The 24,621-nt window shown below is 43.1% G+C and overlaps 1 protein-coding gene across 1 annotated transcript in view; it reads right to left on the bottom strand.

The window, feature by feature from the left end:
- Positions 1–19,433, bottom strand: part of prdm6 (PR domain containing 6) — a 34,452-nt gene extending 15,019 nt beyond the window's left edge. Inside the window, exons 1-3 of the mRNA XM_031570106.2 lie at positions 18,706–19,433; positions 15,795–16,102; positions 1,740–1,867 (exon numbers count right to left, since the gene is read on the bottom strand). Coding sequence (XP_031425966.1) covers positions 1,740–1,867; positions 15,795–16,102; positions 18,706–19,204 — 935 coding nt within the window. The 5' untranslated portion in view covers positions 19,205–19,433. The remainder of the gene's footprint in view (positions 1–1,739; positions 1,868–15,794; positions 16,103–18,705) is intronic.
- Positions 19,434–24,621: the final 5,188 nt, after the last annotated feature.

The following is a 24,621-nucleotide window of genomic DNA, read 5'->3' as shown; positions in this document are numbered from 1 at the left end:
ACAAAGTGACCTCTGGCAGTGATAACGCAGAAATCAATAGGAGTCTGTGGAATCTCAATATTTTACTCTGTGGTGACGATAAGTAAATTCTTCGCTGGACCTTCTTTTCTTTTCTTGTCATCCTGTGGTTGCCAGATTTGTGGCATAAATATACATAGTCATGTATTTAGGAGCATGTCTGCATTACAAGTTAAAAGGAAAAAATGTCCATAAACGTTTCAGAAAAGGGCTCCTTCTGAGTCAACAGAGCTGCTGAGGTCTGTGAATTTTATTAATTCTTTCCACCACGACACAAAAATAAAACAAGGACGAGCCCATAAATCACAGCCATCTCATAACCTGAGAAAAACACGAGCCGAGCTGGGCTTCGTCCCCCTGCAAGCGCATGTCTCTCAGTTTGGCCTCACTTAACATAAACACTGCAGCACACAAATAAATGGACTTGCACTAAATGACTCCGTTGGCTGCTGAAAGAAGGGCTGTTTTCTGAGCGATGGGTGGTCCCACACACTTTCGTCAGAGGGGTGAGAGACTGTAAATGTACACGCCGCCTTACAAGCCTGCCGTCACTTTCAAAACTCGCACAAATCTCCTCTCAGGCCAGGCACTTCAAAGCCGTGGCCAGGGCAGATCTTTTTTTTTTTCTCTTCCCCTTTTTTCTTCTTCTTCCTCCTAGTCCTCTGCTTGTTGGATACGATTTCCCATGTTGACATGTATTTAGTATTGTGGTTGGATGAGTCATAAAGCCAAACGGCGGGGCGTCCCAGAGAGCACAGAGCACAGCACATGCCAGTGCTTCGTACAGTCGGAGCAAAACAAAACAGCTACGCGAGGGTCCATCAATCACGGGGGCTGCTTTGAAGAAGAACTCCACTCGAGATATTTCAAATAATAACATATGGAACTCAAAACAGCTGAGTGGGAGGGAAAAACAGACAGACAGAGAGGAAGAAAAGAGAGAAAGAAGGAGAGGACAGAGGGAATACAGAGAGAAAGAGCGAGAGAAAAGAACCTTATCACCCTATAGATGGGACTCCTGGATTTGTCGATGTGCTTGTTTAGTTTGTTTAATTTGGTGGGGAACATCGTTACATAGCTGCATTGGGTGACTTCAAACATGCACACATTCAGGAAACAAAAATATATACTAACATCAACTTTACAAATCATTTTAATATGAAAATGTATTTAACCAGGTGTTGAGTGTTTCTCTCTGTGCAGGTGTCTAATGCAGTTGGTATAGGTTTGGGTGATTTTAGACAATGATAAATGCATGCCTGTGGGCGTGAGAGAGAGAGAGAGAGAGAGAGAGAGAGAGAGAGAGAGAGAGAGAGAGAGAGAGAGAGTACGTCCATGTAAATGTGTGTGACTGGTAAGGGACATATGTGTCTCCATGAGAATAATGTATATCACACTACCATTCAATTAGAATCCTCTCAGATGCACAGGAGAGAGACGTGTGCACACATTACCTGTACTGAACAACCATCATGTTCTGTATTTATATAGATACATATATACATATATATTTAGATGCACAGGAGAGAGACGTGTGCACACATTACCTGTACTGAACCACCATCATGTTCTGTGTTTATATAGATACATATATATATTTAGATGCACAGGAGAGAGACATGTGCACACATTACCTGTACTGAACCACCATCATGTTCTGTGTTTATATAGATACATATATATATTTAGATGCACAGGAGAGAGACATGTGCACACATTACCTGTACTGAACCACCATCATGTTCTGCTCGCCACAGTGTCTGGCACAGCGGATATATCGCATCCAACTGGACTTGCTTGGCTCATTGCCATCAATAAAGTGCTGAAGTGTCCCCTCCTGGTCATATATCTATGTAAACACACACACACACACACACACACACACACACACACAAACACACACACACACAAACACACACAAACACATGAAAAAGGGTAAATACCACACCGTGTTGAAAACCCATGTGGAGCTGACTGCCAGCCAACAGAAAATATCTAATGTGGCCTTGGCACATTCAGTCGACCCTCCTCCAAGAGGGCATGAGAAGGTTTGTTGTTTCCTTCTCTATATGACACGCTGAAGTTTGGGCTCATTTAGAAATGTCCATGTATTTCTTTGTAAACATAAAAATCGTATTCTTTGACAAAAGCGAAGTATTAAGGTCACAATTATTATTTCAATTAAAATCATTATTTCCAACCTTGTCAATGACTGACAAGACAATGAATTTGCTATTCATTTTGCTATATTTCCTATTCAAACATACTCCATGTATGTTTTCATGAAAAACAAGGAAATGTCTCTTAGTGGCCCCAAACTTTTGAATTTGAGTGTACGTATATGAACCTTTGATCTGATGCACAATAAATGATTGACCCCTTATGTGAATGTGTACAACACACACACTGTCCTGTAACTGGGAGAGTGAGCAAGTCACCGGTTCCTCTTTGTACTGGCAGCTTGAACACTTCATTTAATTTCACCTCTTGTTCTAGTTTATTTCCGTCTGTGAGGATTTCCATCCTGTTCATGTTTGGCAGCGAGCTGTGTAAGGCTTCGCTAACAGATGCTACCGACAGTGCTACTTATGCTGATCCAGCAGAATCTGAGCCACAGTACATTCGATTCTGTCTCTTTTCTGATTCCGTTTTTCAATTAAGCTTTCAAGGTTTCAATTCAGTTTTGCTTATTGTCTAGCAGAGAGAGAGTGAGGTACTATGTGTACGTCCATTTCCGTGAGCTGATGGTTATGTGTTCTGCTTGTATACATTTTGTGCACATATGGGTGATTCTGACCGTAGTAGAGCGGTACTGTAAGTTGTGTGCTTCTGTACATCTGTTGTGTCTGTGTAAGTGTGTGGATAAGCGCATGTGTGTGTTTATGTGTTCATGTGTGTGTGTATTTATCAGTAGTACAGATGGCTCTGTTTGTAGTCTGTGTGTATGAATCACGAGAGCTGTCAGTGGAAGCCCGGGTACAATGGATGGCGTTCCAGGACCTCGAGTGACCCCGGTGACCCCACAGAATCTCTGACATCCAGTTTGTCTGCACTGAGTCCCCTCCTGGATCCTCCCCGCTCCACACTCAACCTCCACCAGCTCTGACAGCATGATAGAGCACTCAGATGCTCAGTACACACACAAGCGCACCAGCTCACACAGACACACACACACACACTGGGACACACAAGAGCAGACAAATACAGATGTACAGATACACACCATACATGAGCTCGTACACACACACACACACACACACACACACACACACACACACACACAATCACAAACACATACATCACACTTGTATGCGAGCACACACACACACACACACACACACACACACACACACACACACACACACACACAACATACTACTTTCAGCAGCTGGCTGATCAGAGTAGCTATGAGCAGTGCAGGGCAAAGTCTGCACAGAACAAAAATAAATATGTGTACAATCTGTGTAATCTGTATTCTTTTCAATTGTTTCAAACTAAAGTCATTGTGTTATTCTGTGATATGTCCCCTTCTTCAGTTATATAATTATACCACTATTTATTTATATTATGTTATAACTGAGGAACCCCACTTGAGTACTGACATATCGTAGCTATGTCGTGGCCCAAACTAAGATTGCCCACACAAGCTCACATGTAGAAGGTTATAGTGGACATGTATGCGGCTCTGCTCTGCTCTTCGCTGCTCTGCTCCGCTCTGCTGTGATCTGCTGTGTTCTGTTCTGCTCTGCTCTTCTCTTCTCTTCTCTTCTCTGCTCTGCTCTTCTCTGCTCTGTTCTGCTCTGCTCTTCTCTTTTCTTCTCTGCTCTTTTCTTCTCTGCTCTTCTTTTCTCTTCTCTTCTCTTCTCTGCTCTGCTCTGCCCTGCTCTGCTGTGATCTATTGTGATCTGCTCTGCTCTGCTGTGATCTATTGTGATCTGCTTTGCTCTGTTCTACTCTACTCTTCTCTTCTCTTCTCTGTTCTACTCTGCTCTCCTCTGCTCTCCTCTGCTCTCCTCTGCTCTGCTCTGCTCTGCTGTGATCTATTGTGATCTATTGTGATCAGAGGCAGAGCCACTGAACCTTCCACCTCCTGACTCTCCCAGAGGGAGAAATGGCCGCACTAGAAAAACTCCTGACAGACCATTCATCCCCCAGCCCCCACCCCCACCTCATCCCACTCATGCCTATCCTGTCAAAGGCCTCTGGCATCTCCTCTTCCCCACGTCCACAGACAGATCCTCAGATCCTCAGACCTCCAGCCTTATCTTCCAACATCAGGGACAGATGCATCATCGATTCTCTTATTTTCTCCCCCGGTCCAGCAGCTGCCCTACCCTCACTCATCAGACCAGGGACGAATCTTTGCTTTCTTCTCCTCCAGTTTCCACCAGCTCCCAGCCTCTCATTTAACAAAACACCCCAGTAAGACCCCCTCCCCCCTCCCTCTTGCCCAGGAGCAAATCCACTAAACCTCCTCTCCCTATATGCCAAAGACAGCTCCATCAATCTCTCACCTTCCCTCACGCCAAAACCATGCCCAGGTCTCCCAGTGTATCCTCCTTCCAGCCCTCAATCAGGGATCCAGTTGCACCCATATCCATCTTCTGCTGTGGCAGAGACAGACTCAAGAGACAGAGCTCGTTCGCGGTGCTCTTCTCACTGAGCCAAAGACATGACATAGGTCTTCATGTGACCCTACATTAGCCCAGAGTGTGACCAATAGACTATGGAAGTCTGTGTGTGTTCTTTGCTGTTGAAAACAACCCTATGCTAAAATGACCTCACTGTTTACATCCGTATATATTCTCATCCCCCTGTCTGCACACTGCTCTATTCCATTCAAATATTTCTCTGAGAGGCAACATAATTCACTTGTGAATAAATCACATTCATCTGGGTTTCATTTGCATCAACATCATACTGGGGCTGGTGCCAGGCTGCTGCTTTAGGGCAGACACTACCAGCCCAGCACAGCCCCAGGACCTCTCTGCATGGGAATGCACTGCTTTGAGAGGGGTTACTATCTTTAACCATAGACTCTTAAAGCATATCAGAATCAAACCTGTTGTATTCTCTAACAACTGTTGGAGTATTTGTTGTTAAGTTTAGGCTTTAAAATAAATAAATACATACAGGTCAACAAGAAAAGGAACTACAACCAACTATGATTGGACATTTTAATCGAAAATTGACAAGCATATGGAAAAACAAATGTTTAGAGAGAGTAGGCACAGGAGAGGTAATATACAGTATACCCCAGTGGAAAACACCCTTTGATTGATGGCTATCGTTATGGCTTAATGCACTGAGTAGGGCAGGTTAGTTGCAGCCCTAAGAAAGAATTACAGTAAACACCCACTAAAAGTGATTTACGTACGTCCGCATGGGCCTCCCCCCCCGGCCCCCGACAGCTGTCCAGCTCAAGGATGTGCTGGAGCGAGGTTGGGGGGGGCTTCTAACCACACAAAAAGAGTCTTCTATACATCAATTACTTTTATCCTCTTAAGTTCAAAATGTGCATTGCAGTCGCATGGATATCAAATAGTGACAGATTTTTCTCTCATCTCTCATCTGACTGAAGATAGAGTAAATTGAATTGGCTTTGTGACTATCTGTGACATAGGTGAAAACAAGAAAAGCTCAGTGAAGGGTCGCTTATTGGTTAAACAAAGGGCCACAGCTGGAGGTTTTATTTGACTAACAGTGACAATTGATGAGCGATTCGTTAAAAAATATCTCGATGACTCTAAGCAGAGCCATTATGGTGGTATTGACAGTGGGTGCGGTGCAGGAGTGGAGGCGGTTATGTACTGCTATGGTTTGGCTCCAACTGAAAAGGGACAATCTAATCAAAGTCACCTTGGTATGACTGGACAAACAACCCATCAGGGATTCTGACCAATGAAAGTGGTTAGACTACTAGACCAAGGAAAGGATCCAGGAACTAGCACAACGCTCACAAGTAACTTCAACCAGACACATACATGGGTATGTCCATATTATAATCTTCACTTTCCATTAAGGAATCCTCAACAGCTCTGGACAGTATTGTTTTTGCCCATGAGTGTAAATCCATCGCGCTAGATGACTGACATGATGGATGTGCCCTTTCCCGCCCTCTGATTCAGCAGAGCCACTCCTGCTTATTCATGTCCAGGCATACGTGACCTTGAGCCAGCTCACCATGCTAAACAATCCCCCACACACAGACAAATAGTGACATCTCACTTTATGGACGAGGAGGCCCTGTTTATTAGTGAGGCCAACCCTGTCAATAGCATTGCTGAAATCTGTCTATAGCTCACTCCGCCAATCAATTTTTGTAAATGATTGCAATAATCAAGGAAATTGCCTAATTTATAAATCTGTGGGTGCAGCATTTTAATGACCTCTGTACAGTACAGTTAGTGCTGAAGACACTGAAATCCCTGTGGATCTGTTGTTTAGACATGATGCCATATGGAGAGATGACTTATACTCAGACTGTCTCTCTGTTGTCTATTTAAGCAAAGAGGACCTCCAAATGTGATGTCACTGGTGCCAGAGGATTAACACCTCAACTGTCCTGATCAATGACTCCCTACTCCTGATCAGACGGTCTCCACATCCAGGATCAAACAGTCTCCACATCCAGGATCAAACAGTCTCCACATCCATGGCTGGGAGTCAATGGTGCTTTAATTCCAAAATATTATGAACACATTGTTGCAAACTTCAGTGATGCCCAGTAAGTCAGACGAGGGGAAAGCATATTACCAGATTAAAAAAGAATACACACTGGGGAAGACAAAACAACTAAACAATCTCTCTTTCCTCTTCAGAGTTTTCAAGAAAAAAGGAAAGGGGGATGGGGGCAAAATGGAGAAAGACAAAACAATGGAGAGTGATCAGAGAGCGATTGCAATTCTCTGCTTCCCTGCTCTTGAGTCATTGATCAGACGCTGGCCAGCAGTGTCTCCACCAGTGCTTCACTTACTGCTCCATCTCTCCATCTCTCCATCCCCACGGTTACGGCTCACTGATTGGGTCCTGTCACCCCGACGCCTGTAAATCCTCCCCCAACAGCTGAGTATCAATGCCACAGGATGGAAAAACAGAGGCAGAGAAGAAAGCAGGGAGGCAGCGGAGTGAAAGAGGGAGATTGAGAAAGAAACAGAACGATAGGGGAGTGTGAGAGAAAGTCAAGGGGAAGGGAAAGAGAGAAGGTAGAGTGATATAGAGAAACGTGTGTGTGTGTGTGTGGGGCGGGGGGGCGGGGGGGGGGCAGAAACAGCCACAGAGAGCCTGATCTGTGAGTCGCTTGACCTCGTGACCTTATTATAGCAAGTAAATCAGGCCTCTGAGGCCATTAGAGTGGGCAGTGGGCTCTCAAACAGCCCTCACAATGCCTCCATCCCCGCCGGAGCCAGCACAGGCACAGACAGAGGTCAAGCAGAGGCACACACATGGAACACTTTGGATAATGGAATTTGGGCTCCTTATCTTGGGAAACACTTAGCCACCATCTCCCCAGTCCAATGGCATGTAAATGGGATGCATTGATTGGCGGTGTTGGGGTGGGAGGGTGGTGTAAATGCATACATCTCACCAGATAATAATGCAGTGTGTTATCTCCTCAGGAGGATTCAAACCAGAGTGCCATGAACGCATGTTTTAGGGAGCTTTCTGCATGGTTCTTTGATTATTTGAGCTGCTAATGTTTGTGTGTGTGCACGTGTGTGTGTGTGTGTGTGTGTGTGTGTGTGTGTGTGTGTGTCTGTATGTGTGTGTGTGTGTGTGTTTGTGTGTGTGTGTGTGTCTGTCTGTGTGTGTGTGTGTGTGTGTGTGTGTGTGTGTGTGTGTGTGTGTGTGTGTGTGTGTGTCTGTATGTGTGTGTGTGTCCATGTGTGTGTGTGAGACACAAGAGGTTGAGTGAGGAGTGTAAAGGTATGAGTATGTGAGGATATGTGGATGATGGGGGTTGGGGGGGGGGGGGGGGGGGGGGCTGGAATGATGACTAGTATGGGATAGTCACAGTCAGTATGACTAGTATGGGACCCTTAATATAATGAATGGGCCCTTCAGGGCCAGAAGCCTCAGCCCCTGCTGACATTTCTGCCCCCCCCCCCCCCCTTAAATGAATACAGGCCTAAAACAGAATGCAACTTAAAGATCAGAAAGGAATAAAGGTGAAAACTAGTTTACACCTCTGCAAAAATGTGTGTCAATTTTTAGAATACCTACAAGACTCCCACCTACTGCTCCCAGCCTCCCCTGGAAGTGCCAGATTTAACAATGCTCTTCAGGAGAGGCAGCTCGGAGCGCTGTCAGATTCACTGCTTAATGGGCAAATCCCTAGTCATTACCGCTATCAAAGCAAGCTTACTGAGGAATGGCCCACTTCTCAGGCACCCATCCAAAACAGCTGCTGAGCTGCGACAGAATGAAGTGAAGTCCTGTCACAAACTGACACTGACCTTCCCTAAACAGTTATGACAGCTGTCACCTCGCGTCCACAACCAAATAAAGCTTTGGGACGACTACTGGAACCCACAATGATGGCTAAGAGACTGGAATTTCACAAATTTTTGTTGAATCGCTCAATCAAGTGTCACTGAGGTCCGTGGGAATTTGAAAGCTTTACTTTAATCTGGCCTTAAAGAGATGTGTAAAAACACCACGGCCTACAGGATGTAAAACTTTAATCTGGCCTTAAAGGGATGTTGTGGCATCACGATGGGCCGGCTGGCAGAGGGGTGTGGTGTTTCGTGTGGAGGTCTGGCTGCCACACCACAAGATGGCTGCCAGTGGCACTACATCTCCCAGAATGCAGCAGCACCCAACCAGGTGTAGGTGCTTAAGGCACCTGATGGAAGGGGCATTTAAGACAGGTGGTGCCTGTTGTGAAGGGGCGAGCCATGAGAGTAGGAAGAGCCAGAAGGGAGAACAGAGAGCACTTGACGTGCGGGTGAAGCCGTTGTGGAAACGCTTGCTGAAGCGCTTGCTAAGCCGCATCCGGAAGGGGGAAGGCTAGCCCCAAGCCGGGAAGGACCTGGACTGAGGAACTTTAAGCTGCAACTACAGTGGGCAGGATGTAAGTGAGGAGCAACTTTATGAAGCCTATGTTTTTGCCTTTGAAGAACTTTTATGTTTGCTTCCTGAAAGACTTTGTGTTTGGTGAATAAACCTGATCCTCGTTTGAAAGCACTTTTGCCTGCTCTGTCGTGTTGTTTACGCACTGCCCTACACCTCGCTCAGTGGTAAAACCTCTCATGATACCACAATGTGTAAAACACCACGGCCTACAGGATGTAAAACTTTAATCTGGCCTTAAAGAGATGTGTAAAAACACCACGGCCTACAGGATGTAAAACTTTAATCTGGCCTTAAAGGGATGTGTAAAACACCACGGCCTACAGGATGTAAAACTGGTCACCGGCTTCACGAATCACCATTATTTTCCATGGGCCACAGTTCACAAAGCAGAACGAATGGAAGTGTGGAGGACGTCTTCTCTGTTTTTGCAAATGCTACTTCACTACTCATTTATGGCATTTAATAATTGCAATAAGTGTATTGTTATGTGGGGGAAATCCAGTGGGCATGCACCTGCTAAACTGCACCATCCACACACACACACACACACATACACACACACACACACACAAGCACATGTGAAATCAAATTACCTGAATAAACTAAATAACTTGATTTATTACCTATAATATTAGCTTGCACTTCCCATTGCATTTCCCCTTGCGATGTACTTGCATTTGTATATGTACTGGTATTTCCCCAACTGAATAGTGATGGGGGACACAATCAGTAACAGGTAACTCTACAGCAGGTCAATTCAAGTTCAGTAATTTTCCCATTATCAGCCGTTGTAATCTTAACTACTTGTTATTCCCTCTTGATCGTTTAACACATGGAGGTCAAAGCGGCACAAACCAAGAGCCTCCACACTCCACGCTCCACATGCAGGCCAGAAGAGAAATGCCTTATTTTCAACCCCTCGACTATTTTCAGCGCTCTGGTCCTCACGTTATGAAACTAAATGTTCACAGAAGAAAGCCCCCCCTATTATAGGCCAGTGTTTACATTATTGAGCCCCTGATACCTTTCAAATAAAATTGTTCTGCATTAGAGCAATGCTTTCTCACACAACATAGCCTTAGATCAGGCAGGAAACAGACCATAAAATAACCTAAATGACAAATTATGCAGCTTTCTGTGTCAGTGAACCGCTGTTAAAAGAGTCACCTCTATACTGGAGCATAGAAAATACAAATAATTACCCTGGCACCCTGCCTAAGCTCTTTATTATTTCTTGGGAACACCCACCACTGCTGCCCTAAGGAAAGCCTTCGTAGGAGGCCACCATTTTGGCTCAGAGACACGCTGAGTACAAAGACGGTTTCAGTGAACCTCTGGGCGCTCCCCAAAAAATATTATTTCGATAAATTGTTGTTGTATTTTCAGCACCTGATTAAATCATCTTCATTTAAATATTTGTAGAGTTCAGCTTCTCACAATCGTCCCTCAAAATGAGGTCCTCTATTTGATTGGCTGCTTATTTTTGAAGCATATCGTGACTGATTTCTGAGCCCAGTGTGGTTTGTAGTTTTTCAGTCCCGTGTGTCTGATAAGAACACCAACTGGAGGGTCCAGGAGGCAGTCCTGCCCACATTCCTTTCAATTCAAGAGCTCTTTAGTGGAGTAAGTGTTCTTAGGTAAGAAAATCAATGAGCCCCTGAAATAGATTACTCCCGCTCCCCCCTAAGCCTTGCAATACCACTAAACAGCCCAATTGCCTTCAGACAGCATTTTGTCTCTGGGATACTGTTGTTTTTTTTCTTGATCGACTCCTCCTGAACCATTTCTCAACTGAGCAAAAGGAATATCAAAGTTTGATGTAAGTCCTACTACTATCCAACAAGATTGAAACTTGACCTGATGCATGGGGTGGTGAACGTACAAACATCTATCAGACTTCTATAGACGTCCCTGACACATTGAGAGGAGGTTATCAAAGCAAAGGCCAGGGTGGAGCAAAATGGGACATTCTAGAACATTCCAACCCAACATTCCACTGTGAGGCTGGACACCCTCTCGGCCAGAGTACAGGGGCACGGCTAGAGAGTGAGGAGGGAGGGAGAAGACAGAAAAAGACAGAGAATACTAGACACAGGATATGGGAAAGATCAGCTACATCTTTCGGAGCCTAGCTTTCTCACAGACCTGGAGTGTTAAAAGAGAGACTCCAAAATCCAAAGCGTAAAAACTTATGTTTGGAAACATAACACAAAAAGATGATTTATAACTATTTTTGTAAAGCCTATCTACTTCCAGCACTGATTTTTATGCCACGGTGGTTGGATGTGTAGCGATATAATATGTCAAAAAACCTGAACTGATTTCTTTACAGTATCCCAATCATTACTTTGCAGTATCGCTTTCATTTCCCAATCCAGATTCTTCTTATGAAAGATGTTACCAGGAATACGATCACCATAACAAATACAAGCCACAGTCTCAAGTCTATGTCTTTCTATTCCTGCCAAAATGTAGCATGTAGACATTTCACTAAAGCAGTAAAATAACAGAAAAACATTTCTTATAATCTGTGAAAACCACGATTATTGTACCTGGCCCTGTTCCTTCAACTCCACAGACAGATCATCCCTGATCTTAAGGTTGTGTTTAAGACACAGTATTAAACACAGGAACAAACAGGAACTAATGTGACAAAATATGTGACTGATGGTGTAACAGAAACAGCATGGCTACCTGACCAATGCTGACTTTGCTATCTAAACACTGTTGGAATAATGATTAATAAGTCTATGTATATTCATACAAAATGTCTGTGTTTGTATATTCTAGACCAGGAGAGCATTTCCCAGGTCCTTTCCAAGAGCCTTCTTATGTCATTCCTAAGATATACCTTAAGATGTACCTTCACTTTTTGAGGTGTTTCACAGACTGTCCTTAGCTAAGGTATACCTTCTCTCTTACATTTTAGAGCCTACAAATATTGTGCCAGTGTCTAGATGTATGCATTAACTGCAATGTAAGACCAAGATATGCATTGCAAGATATAAGAAATTGAGTCTCTTATTAGATAAAAAATAAGAAATCTGTATAAAATGAATTAGCCGTTCATTTTGATTCACTTGTGAATACAAATCTACGAGTAATGTCTGGACTATAACTTTGGGAACTTTCATGGCATTTCTTGTTGATTTCTAATAAAGATCACCTGCACTCCAATCTGAGTCCTGCTCATCATACACACCAAATCAACATACTCATCATACCGTTCTGAAAAACAACATCACTGACACTATTCGACTCCAGAAATATGGATTTAGCCTTGTATGGAATATGTAGGAAGGTTTCTCTTAAGGGAACTGTTATTAGATGTTTTGGGAAACACTTGTAGAATAATAAACAAACAACTTAGTTATGCCTTTTGAGTCTTTGTAAAACACTAAGAGCACTAAACACCATAACTGGGAAAGCCCCCCAGCTGAATAGCATCAGAACCTACATTGGATATGAGGTCAAGTAGTCAAATAAGGCCTTAGGGAGAACTTCAAGTTCAGCACTGTTTAGTCGTAGAGCTTTTAATCTATTGACCATTTAACCTCTAAGTGGGAAAATATCAGTTTTACATCGTAGATAAATTACAGCAGAATTACACAGGAAAGTTACCATAGCACCACGACTGTGCCAAAGTCAACATAAAACACAAGCAATGTTTTCTGTAAACATACACTACTAGACCAAAAACAAACAACTGATTCTCCATTCACTGGTACTGTATGACACACTGGTTGTGTAACTAAAGTCTAATTAACAGGCTTTAAAGCAAACATGGATAATAAAGCAACATTTAACTGCTTAATACAAAACCCCACAAGCAGATGGCCTGTAGATGAAAATATCACATGCTCTATGACCACACTGCCATAGCGATGACGGATGAGTCTACTCACATGAGAGTATACTCTTCACTCACTTAACAAGTTATCAGCTCCAGTTCTGGGGAAAGGGTTCTTCTTAGACAGTAAACTATTTGGCAAGTAAAGTGCACATGTCATTTGTCATTATATCATTAGGTTCAGCAGTATACAAGAGAAGAAAAGTGCAAAGCCTGATATAGTGCTGAGCTCAAACCAAACAAAGCAAAGGCTTATGGGATTTCCTGGCAGCTCAAAAAGATATCCATTTGGTTGAATAAACACAAACACATTTTTGTTTATTCAGCTGTAATTGTTAAAGCCATGCATCTAATCTTTCGTTTCTGAAATCAACAACACAAATACACTCACATGTCGTGTACCTGCATTCTTGTGAAAGTGAGACACAAAAGAATCCTACCACAGCGTAAGACGCCACTGTTGTTGATACAGTGTTGCTAAAGGGTATGACCAAATCCTCTAGAACTATCCTCGCCAAGTTTAGATCGTGATTAATCGTCTTATTTTAAAAAGTGATTCCTGATGCTGTCCAGAAAATATTTGGACAATTACACACAATCCCCTTTTGGCCTGCGCGATGAGTGCCCAGACGGATCCTAGCCAGCAGACTTAAGGCTGTACTCTTCACACTGTCTGTGGTCAACACGTTTGTGAGTATTTTTCCCCTTTAGCATATGACTGCTGATGGGTTAGTTTAACCCGGAGTGAGTGAGGGGAGGTTAAAGATCCTCCTGGGAGTGGGGATGGGATCAGACTATTGGATTCCCTTCAGTGTCCTCCTCACACACACACACACACACACACACACACACACACACACACGCCTCCATGCACGCTCAGGCTAGCGGCGGGCGGAAGACCCATCCTTTCATACACGGCCAGTAAATCCCCTGTGCAAAAACTGTGTACTGCATTTGACCTGTGAAAAAAATGTGAGGCCACTGATATATACTGCTATATAACTATGAAAGTGTGTCTATACAAATATGGCAGACGCGACGTGTGTGTGTGTGTGTGTGTGTGTGTGTGTGTGTGTGTGTGTGTGTGTGTGTGTGTGTGTGTGTGTGTGTGTGTGTGTGTGTGTGCCCACATAAGAATAGGTGCACAGTGTTTGTGTGTCACTATGGTCTTTCATGCCCTGCACATTGTGTCATGTTTGTTAGGTTGGTTTATAAAAAAATATGATTAAATTATTTCTCTAATCCTTCATAATTAATAGTTAACTTACAGCAGCTAATTAAGTAATTTAATGATAGACCTTTGTATTAATAAATAATCAATGTCAAATCCAGAAGTTTGTATTGACTAATAAATTACACTTTACATCTAGGACCTTTTTAACTTTAATATTTCATCGCTATTAACAATATAAACATATATGTATTTGACTATTGTAGATAATGTTTTACTAATATTAACTTAAATTGTAATTAAATATTGTTGGGTATGGACCCTTCATTTAAGGGTTAATGGTCACTGAGTACGAACAGCTTCCTGCCACGACCACTGATGTTTTGTGACGAGAGAGAGGTGGCCAATAAGGAAGGGGATAAATCATTGCTCAAAGATCCCCTCACACAGCCCTCTCTGCCCCTACAGCAGTGATCCCCTCACACAGCCCTCTCTGCCCCTACAGCAGTGATCCTCACACAGCCCTCTCTGCTCCTCACACAGCCCTCTCTGCTCCTCACACAGCCCTCTCTGCTCCTCACACAGCCCTCTCTGCACCTCACACAGCAGTGATCCTCACACAGCCCTCTCTGCCCCTACAGCAGTGATCCTCACACAGCCCTCTCTGCACCTCACACAGCCCTCTCTGCTCCTCACACAGCCCTCTCTGCACCTCACACAGCAGTGATCCTCACACAGCCCTCTCTGCCCCTACAGCAGTGATCCTCACACAGCCCTCTCTGCACCTCACACAGCCCTCTCTGCTCCTCACACAGCCCTCTCTGCTCCTCACACAGCCCTCTCTGCTCCTACAGCAGTGATCCCCTCACACAGCCCTCTCTGCTCCTCACACAGCCCTCTCTGCCCCTCACACAGCCCTCTCTGCCCCTACAGCAGTGGTCACATCCAGCGCTGCATTTTCAGCTTGGAGTCTGTAAAACTCACACTCGCTCATACACTCACACACACCAAACGCTCATATGCTCACACACACCAAACACTCATACGCTCACACACACCAAACACACTCCTCACACACACCCAACACAATCCCCCGGCTCATACGCTCACACACACACACCAAACATACTTCCCCCGGCTCATACGCTCACACACACACCAAACACAATCCACACACATGCTCTCGCAACTCCAAACAACTATTTGATGCAAACCAAGGGAGCCGGCATCCCTAAATGACCACTTGGTTCATGAATGATCATGCCAGAATCACTACTTAAAGCCATTAAATGTCAAACACAATACCACATATCAAACATGAGCCATTTAAAAGCCTAACTAAATGAACAGTGAGGCCGAGCCATGATGAGAAGACCATGATGAGAAGACCACGGAGCAGTCGTAACGCTGGCTAAGCATGAAACAGTGTATGAAATATTACAGCATTTACAGGATCCAGCAGGATAAGTCTTCCTCATTCTATACATTAACGTGCAAACCATTGTTATTCAAGTCCCAGCAGTCCCAGACATATTTACGTCATATTTACAATGCAGCTCAGAGATGTGAAATGCTTCGGAAACAACACTGTCTCATATTCATATGACAAACAATACTAATATAAACTAAATAACTAAATCAACTGAACTGATTCACTTTAACAACCTGCTTCTCTCTCACCTCCCACAGATGCCGTGTGTTCCTCACTGCGCCCGACTGCACCTTCTCCAGCAGGAGGGGTACCCCTTGAAAGGGTCCGATCCAGGTGCCTTGCGGGATGCGCTGGGCCGCACAGATGCCGTAGCCGAGGCCGGGCACCGTGCTGGTGCAGAGGCAGACTTCCCGCGGTAGGTCCCGCAGCCACTCGGGCACGTCTGGAGGGGGCGCCGCGGAGGTGGCGCTGCTGGTGCCCACCAGACGCCGCAGGGAGTGCAGGGGGCCGTGCATGGGGCACTCGCCGTTACGGTTATCCGCACACATATCACAGCCTACGGAGGGGACACACACAGACACTGTATGGACACACACACATACAGACCATAGGTAAGAACAGACACACACAACAAACATAGAAGGAACATGTATAGAGTGACACAAACATGACACACACAATGACCTAATCACCGTATATGCACAGAAACACATCATATAAGAAAATACAGACTCATACGGACACACGGATATATGAACACGTACAAAAACACATGAACTAAAGACAATACATATGGACACACACACACACACACACACACACACACACACACACACACACACACCGTGCAAAGGGCTTAAAACAGTGCTCACTATAGGAAAGTAAGGCAAGGCCTGTCAACTCAACACATGCAAATAATCTAACAAACTATAGTTTCAAGATTTTCAATGATATTTCAGGTTTTCAAATTTAAATAGAGTTTGACATCCTTTTTCTCTGAAAAGTGTTCTGCTGACAAACTGTATTTTCTTAACTGTATTTTCCTTCGTTCGTAGATAAAGAATGATAGGGTGGTTGATGAGGGCTTTATGTCCTGACTGTCATAACAAAGTTGTGAATGGAAAAAATACAGACACACAGATGCATACACACAAACACACACACACACACACACACACACACACTCACACACACGCCCACACACACACACATTACAGAGGCACTTTTTTTAGACTACCCTCTCCTTTATGCAAAATTCTAAGTTATTTAAGTTCTGTGACATAAAGAAAATCAGCAACGTTGTAATACCTTCAAGGAAACGTACAGTGTGTTGTTGCATTATTATTTGACACATTTATGATGACTTCTTATTTACTGTAGACAGACAACACGCCTTTCCCCGTCCCTGTGCGCTAGTGGATTTCGTCCGCATTAGAACATATTATAAGATATTGTGACTTTTCCTGATTTGAGTATTATATTAAGCGCTACATTGATTTTAATGTAAAAAAAAATCGGAATATGGAGTTCCTATTACGCCTTTGCGAAACATTTGGGTGTTTGACTCGCTCGTATTTCAAACGGAAAAGAATGCTGTTCATGATTCATTTTCTATGCCTTCTGGAATTTTAAAAAGGCATTTTGAGAGAGAATAAAATAGCTACTTTATCTCACAACTAATTCAACTTTATCCCAAGATGGTGCTTTGAGTCTATGTGTTTTAAAATAAAAATGCCTGATGTCCCAAATGAGGAAGCCGCAGGAATGAGATGTTTCCCCGTGTTGTATTCGCACTTACAGGCCGCTTTATAAATGAGCGCCACCGGTTTGAAATATGGGGGAGAGAATGCCGAATGTAGATAAAGCAGTCTTACTGTCCCCCGGAGACTTCCATATACCATGTAGGGATGATGAATAGTGGCCGATGGGAGAGATCGATCTCTGATCCACACTCACTCCACTCTCTTCTACAAAACTATACAGCAATTAATTCTGGCTTGTCCCCCCATCCCTCATCTGCTTGTGACATGTATCGACGGAGATTACTGCTGATGGGCCGTTTTATCACCTTAAATAAACACTCACCACCTTCTCAAACTTCGCTTTAATATATTGTGTTCTGGCTCGCGCTTGTTAGAAATGTATGTAAATGTTTCCTCAACGACTAAATGTAAAACTAAGAAGCTGTAAACACAAGAACAACTACAGCCACTCTTGGCCTACTGAGCCTTCATAATAAAGAAGGGTAGTTTATTTCTAATAGGCCAACCCGTCTGAACAAAATTGCTTCCATTAAAAATATCCAAAGTAGACTATTTTACCAAATAGACAGGGCGATAATAAATCTGTGTGTTCCTTCGCATAAACGGTGGTAAAGCCAGGCCTATGCCATAGCATAGCTTTAGGTATGAGTAACTATGACAAATTAGGAAAATTCTTTGTGTTAATTATTTATAATTAACATACCTCCATTTAGGATTCGATTAATTTCTGCATCGTGTTGTAAATGGGGATTTGAGTGAAAATTCCCAGGCGTGAAACGAAGATGAAGACCAAAACCACAAGCAGATATAATTTGCATAACAAATTATTTATATTCATTTTGTAATTATAAATGACACTTTCACAATTTAGTTTGTTAGAACCAAAAATATTTACAGCAATTAAGTATAATTGTATTCGTTTGGCCAATTTATCACCCATGTAAAAGGAAATACCCTCTTTAATTAAGGTTAACAGAATAACCCCGTCAATAGTCTAGTCGGGCAGAACCGTTAATCTTTAAAGTGCGGCAATTGATGCGCACACACCGGCTGACGGGCAGATAAGAATGACCAAGGTCCACGACAATGTTTTGGTTTGATCGCTTCAAATGTGTGCAGACCCTTTGAACACTGAATTAAGTTTGTCTGGCTGCTGCGAGTCATCTTGAAAAAATAAGAATAAAAAAGGAGGAATAAAATATAAGTCTCAATTGAAATACTGGTTGCATTTGCCTATATTTATGACAGTTGTTCACGTCAACTTCACTTCAACAGCAGGATTACATAGCCTGCTTTTTGTGTCTGTTATGTGCAGTGGTCAGGTTTGTCAATGAAAATAGTGTTCTTTCCCCCAACTACGCGTGATAGCCATGGACCTAAATGAAGTTATACATACGGTTAGTCTGGTCGCTGGTGTGATTGTTCAATGGAATTATTTCCATTCTCTGTTGTCCGTAGAGGTAGTAGTCTAACTCCTCAGAAGTCAGTTTGAACTTGGAGCCTTTGTCATTCTTGAAGTTCGACGACAAGCAGAGTTCCTTGGATTGTGAGTTGCTGTCTGGCGTTACCAGGTCAGTACACAAAGTTTGTCCAAAAAGTGCAATTTGTGGTACAGAGAGTTGCGTTAAACCTGTCAACGAAGACACCGCTGAGGTCATACAGGAGGAGGGTGTTGATGCGGAGGACGGAGTGAGACCCGAGGAGGACGATGCAGAGATGAGATTCGGTCGCTGTCGCAAGCTCTCCAACGGGATCGTGAGTCGCTCCGGTGGCTGGAGCTGCGCGAGGGCGCCGTTCTTCAGCTGTGCTTGAGGAAAGAGCTGCTGCCAGTGCTGAATATAGGTTGGGTCCACTTTCAAAAAGGCAGAGCCGCTCGGGTCTCCGGGCTTCAGCATTTCCAAGAGCAACTACACAAAACAACACAGCAAGAAGCCTTCTGAGAGAGGTACTTTCAACCGACAAACGCCAACTGACAATACCATATGACTGATTTAAACAGATATCAAAAGTACTCCCCACACAACTGGAGAGTTGGTAGAAATGTACAGCATATAGCCTAACCACGCTGCGGGGTGTCCACTACGTTTCCTAGAATTGATTATTCTGAACTAATGAAAGACATCAGTAACTAGGCTAAACAAGACTAATTCGCCGAAACAGCGAAAAAAACGGCAAACATAACCCTGCGTGCAGCTAACTGTTTTCAGGCACCCTCTTACTTTCAAACTATTGGTTTCGCTGATGAGTCACGAGTAGACTACATCGTTTGGGGAAGGGTAGTGGACAGTGAGTTCATGGGGAGAGTTCAGTTTGAATAGTGCTTGACTCTAAATCAAGCTCAAAGAAGAAACTTACCCAGTTAATCCAAAACGTGGTTTTGTCCAAGACGGTGACTTCACACAGCTACTCTTCCATGTACGCTACACCATAGCCGAGTTGACCGCGTGCACTCTGCGCCCGTTACTTCAAACGCTGTGGCTAGAGCTCTCGGTCACGTCCTCTCTCCTGCCCCTCTCCTCCTCTGCGCGCTCGGAAGGCGGGAAGGGGGGGGGGGCACGTGGGTTTTACGCCGGTCTAAAGCACAAGGGACAGAGGAGTTCATTTCGCCCCAAAAATGTATTTGACCATCTGTCTTTGCCAGCAGTATCCCTAAACTCGTGGGTACACAATATAACTTTAAAGGTAGCCTGAATTTTACTAACTGGACCATGAAGAGCAGTTGAATTCGGTCAATATAATGCAGAGGAAGTTTTACTGTAATGTAAAATAGGCCTCTTGAAAGAAATACCGACTTGACTTACTACTCGTTTACCCATTTTTTTTATTAAGACTTTGTTATGAAGTCCATCTTTATTGAGGTGCCTGATGCAGACTATTTACATTTCAAGGATACAATAAATGTTTCGTGGCAACCTGGTGTTACGCTTGACTCGTGGTCTGTGACTGGCAAGTTTGGATTCAGTTTATGCTGTTCCTTATCCTCTTTTATTTAAAACCGATTTTAAACACTAACGGTGTTAGAGCCCTTAGAAAAAGCGAAAGTACTTCATTATTACGTAGTGTTTGTTCTCGTCTCGTCTCCTGGGGATTTCTGCTCTAAATTGGGTCTCTTTTTAGATAACCCTTCTCTTACTATTGTTGCTGCAACTTGTTATCCTGCGTTTCCCACCCCCGTACTCAGACGCTTGAGTAAGTTACTGCTGTTTGGATAGTGTCTGTATATCTCAATGTAGGGCATTTTACACGGATCTGTCCAGAGGGGTGGCCAAGTGTTTTGACTGGCGTTCTTTTGACAAGGCCATTTGTCATCTCGAGCTCTCTGCAGATTGATAACGAACCAAAACACAAACATAATGGTCTGAAAATGAATTCGTGTCTGCAACTACATTTCACTGCGAAGGAATGTGAATAATAACAGAGCATACTAGACGCTTCTGATATGTTTTAATGTGATTTTTCTTCAGGGAATATCAGGCCTCTTTAAAGCTGAAAAGCGTGTTTGGACAGGCTCATGTGCACTTGACCAACTTTAGTCTAGTTACTCTTCTGTTTCTCTTTTTAAAAACGAAGCCTAAAGCGTATGCCCTCGAAAGCGGTGAGAAAGGATATTTCAGATATAGGCTACTCAATGTAAATTCACGACACTGAGACACAAGAAAATATTGTAGGCTACTATCGCTGTGTAAATGGGGAAAGGATTTTCAGACAATTCTGAATAACCATTACTGTGGTGTAGTCTGTGCGCAAAATCCTGTTTTATAGAGGTCAGATAAAGTGCGCTGTAGGCCTAGGAAAATTGCACATTGTACTTAGGCTGAATTTAATCCTTATTTTGAGATCAAAATCAATGCACGTGGAGATGTGGCAAGGTACACATTTTCAGATCAGCCTCTGTGGTTTATATTTACAATAACCTGACTGAATCACAACGCCGTAATCACGGGGTGTATTGGTGTTTTTTATCCATTGATAAATGACTGGTCAAGTAAAGCACATAGGAGGTGGACTCTCGATCAATAAATTAACTGCTGAAATTTATCATTTTCTATGGCCATAAAAAGGGCTCATTATTGACTTTGAATAAAAAATATTAAGAAATGCGTATTCTACCGGTTTCGAAGCTTCTAGATTTAGTCACTTTCATTTACATAATGCACCCCGCTTGACATTCAATTAAAACGTTTACATTTCTTGTTAATTAATTCGACTGATGTCCGAAAGACGAATGAATGCCCCCTCTGACAGAAGTCCGATAAAGAATTCAACAACCTCTCCCCCAAGTGTGTCCTATTATGGTTTTAAGGTCACGGGTTGGTGGGTGTATAATTCATTAATATAGACGTTTATTCAGATGGGACTTGGCTAACTCGGCTGATCCCCCTCTTGTCGTAACACATTTTTACAGACAACTTAGGGAAAAGAGTGCTTAATGGTTTATTAATATCCAGAACAACACAGTTGCCTAATGTAACATTATTTTGCATTAACGTTTACTTCCGACAGATATTCGTCTTTAAAAAGTATATTTGTCACAGTTGAATGAGCTGCTCTAATGATTTGTTGCCGTTAATGACCGCCACACTCACACCTGAACCTGCCAATATATTTTTCCTCCCTGTGCCAATCGAAGCATGGGAGGTAGAATTATTTACACTTTTATAAGTTTAAGAGGAGCCATCATCAAAATAGCCCCAGTCCTCATATCGAATTAATAAATTAATTGTATTGGATCTGAATTTTTCTCATCCATAATTTCGGTATGCTTCCCTGGTGTAAAATAGTGGCCTAATTCTCAATAGCTCTTATAAGGTAGAATATCCCAAATATGTACCCTATTCACCATAGACCCATTGCCTTTAATCATCTACTGATTTCGATCAAAGGACAGGCAAATACAATTTCTGTTAGATTGCTGTTTTAACACCCACCTCGAAATCGCGGGATTTTGCTTTCCTTCAACTGTTAGGCAACTTTGATATGCTCGTGCAGACTGCGGGGAGTTTGTGTGTGGGAACGCGTCTAGCCGACGTAATTAAGATCACCGCTCCTTGACAACCGAAGAGGGCGCAGCAAACCCAACGTCTGGCAGAGAGCCTGTGTCGCTGATGAGGGTCGGTGATGGAGGTTGACCTTAATGAAACGCAGCGACAAACTCACCAGTCATGTTCTGTCAGCAACGTTTGTTGTGAATAGACTGTCGGTCTATCAATACATTTAAATTTGATCCCTGTATTTGAAAAGAGTCCGTTTCTCTCAAACCCCTCAGTTAAGGGGTTCTTGATTCTGGTGTGTATGTATGCGTGTGTGTGTGTGTGTGTGTGTGTGTGTGTGTGTATGTGTGTGTGTGTGTGAGAGAGAGAGAGAGCGAGAGAGAGAGAGAGAGAGAGAGAGAGAGAGCGCATGAGCAGGAATGTTTTCCTCTCATGTATGTCAGTAATTCCATATGCCTTGTAATCCCATGAGAGGAAGGCTGAGATGATGTCTCAGGTAATATTTACACCTGGCAAGACAAAGCCGAGTGCCCATAGCCTATTCATACCTGCCATGAAACAAGATGGATTAGTAGAGCATTGATATCTAATAGATGATGAGTACTGATTATATGCAATTATATCAAAACAAAATGATATACCTTATGCTCAAATTCTGTAACACAACCTCAATAGCAAGAGATGATATTTGATTTCTTGGAATGGCCCCAGGCATATCATAGTGGCTGTTTCGAGGCACCCAGGGTTAAAAAGAACAAGTAGGCACACTGCACATTGTGGAGAAAAAAGACAAAGCAAGAAGAGTGAATTTATTTGAACTGCTAATTGTCCACACATAAGTATAATTCAGAGTATAAAATACACACACTAAAGAGCAAATATATAGATAATTCATCATAGACAACCATGGAGATCATTTCTATTAAGCTATACAAAAGCATAATATAAATCTTAAACCCTCAAAATGAGTCGTTCTGTTCACTTGACTGTCAGAAAAATGTGCTAATTGTGAAAACTAAAAAGTTTTTGTGTTGCGCCTCATTAGAATTCTCTCTTCCAAGCCAGTGATGGACAAGAGTATGGTAATAAGGTGTTTGATTCTAAACTCACCGTTTTGGTTATATAGTGACTTACATGCATTACACAACTGCATTTTTGTTTTCCGCTTCAAGAATGCACGCCTGGACATGGCTAAGACAAATGTGCAGTTACCAGCACCATTCACCACCAGGCCCACTGGTCATCCACTGGTCATCCGCTGGTCATCCACAGCAGGCTTTCCTCCAGCCTTTCTCTGGAGCCTGCCAGATGGTACTTCCACTGGAACAACACATGATGTTTTTTTGTATTTGGTTGTTTGTTCCAGAGTAACACCTGCTCATGTGGATGACATTTGCTTTTTTGCCTGCTGACTGCAAGATCCGCTTCGTGGAGCCAGAATGGGTAGTCATTTTTCACCTGCCATTTTCTGCCCCAAAATCATAGGGCATTGTTTACACACACGCGCGCGCAGAGAGAGAGAGAGAGAGTAGAAAGAGAGAGAGTGTGTGTGTGTTTATGTGTTTAATGTAAAAAAGCAACTTGTTGCCGCCCTTTTTTATCTGTGCTGGACTATGGTGAACTATTGGATATGCACACCTCTGCACAGTGTCTTCATAAGGTTGACACAGCATACCATGCTTCCTTGAGGTTCATTACAAATTGTAAAGCTCTGACTCACCACTATGAGTTATACTCTCGGGTAGGATGGCCTGCTCTGGCCACCCGTAGGCTCTGTCATTTGGTACGCCTTTATGTATAAGGCAATTCTTGAACTGCTCCCATACTACCTTTGTGTCCTTATCAAGCAGAAAAGTGCCGGGAAATACTCTTTGCGTTCTCAGGACTTCTTTATGCTATCTGTCCCAAATGCCCGTACGGAAACTGGAAAAAGGGCTTTTGTGTATTCTGCACCCTCAGCATGGAATATGTTGCAAAATGACTTGAAACTCAATGAATTCATTTCGCTAAATGCTTTTAAATCCAAAATGAAAGAACTAGAGACAGATTCCTTAAGATGTAAATGTTTTTAATTTACCTGGCTACGACAATAACTCCTATAGTTCTGCAAAATGTTGTCTCCTTTTGTGTTTCTGTCTGTAACTATGTTTGTATTTATGCTGCTGCCTGTCTTGGCCAGATCTCCCTTGAAAAAGAAATTCTTAATCTCAATGGGTCTCTCCTGGTTAAATAAAGGTTATAATAATCTACAGATCTGCATATTCTTTTATCATACTCCTTTTACAATACAAATATGATTGCTGCTTACTCTTTGCATAGAC

The sequence above is a fragment of the Clupea harengus genome, chromosome 7, assembly GCF_900700415.2.
Source record: "Clupea harengus chromosome 7, Ch_v2.0.2, whole genome shotgun sequence".
NCBI lineage: Eukaryota > Metazoa > Chordata > Actinopteri > Clupeiformes > Clupeidae > Clupea > Clupea harengus.
The sequence above is the reverse complement of the archived record's forward strand: the minus strand, read 5'-3'. Positions and strand labels throughout refer to the sequence as shown.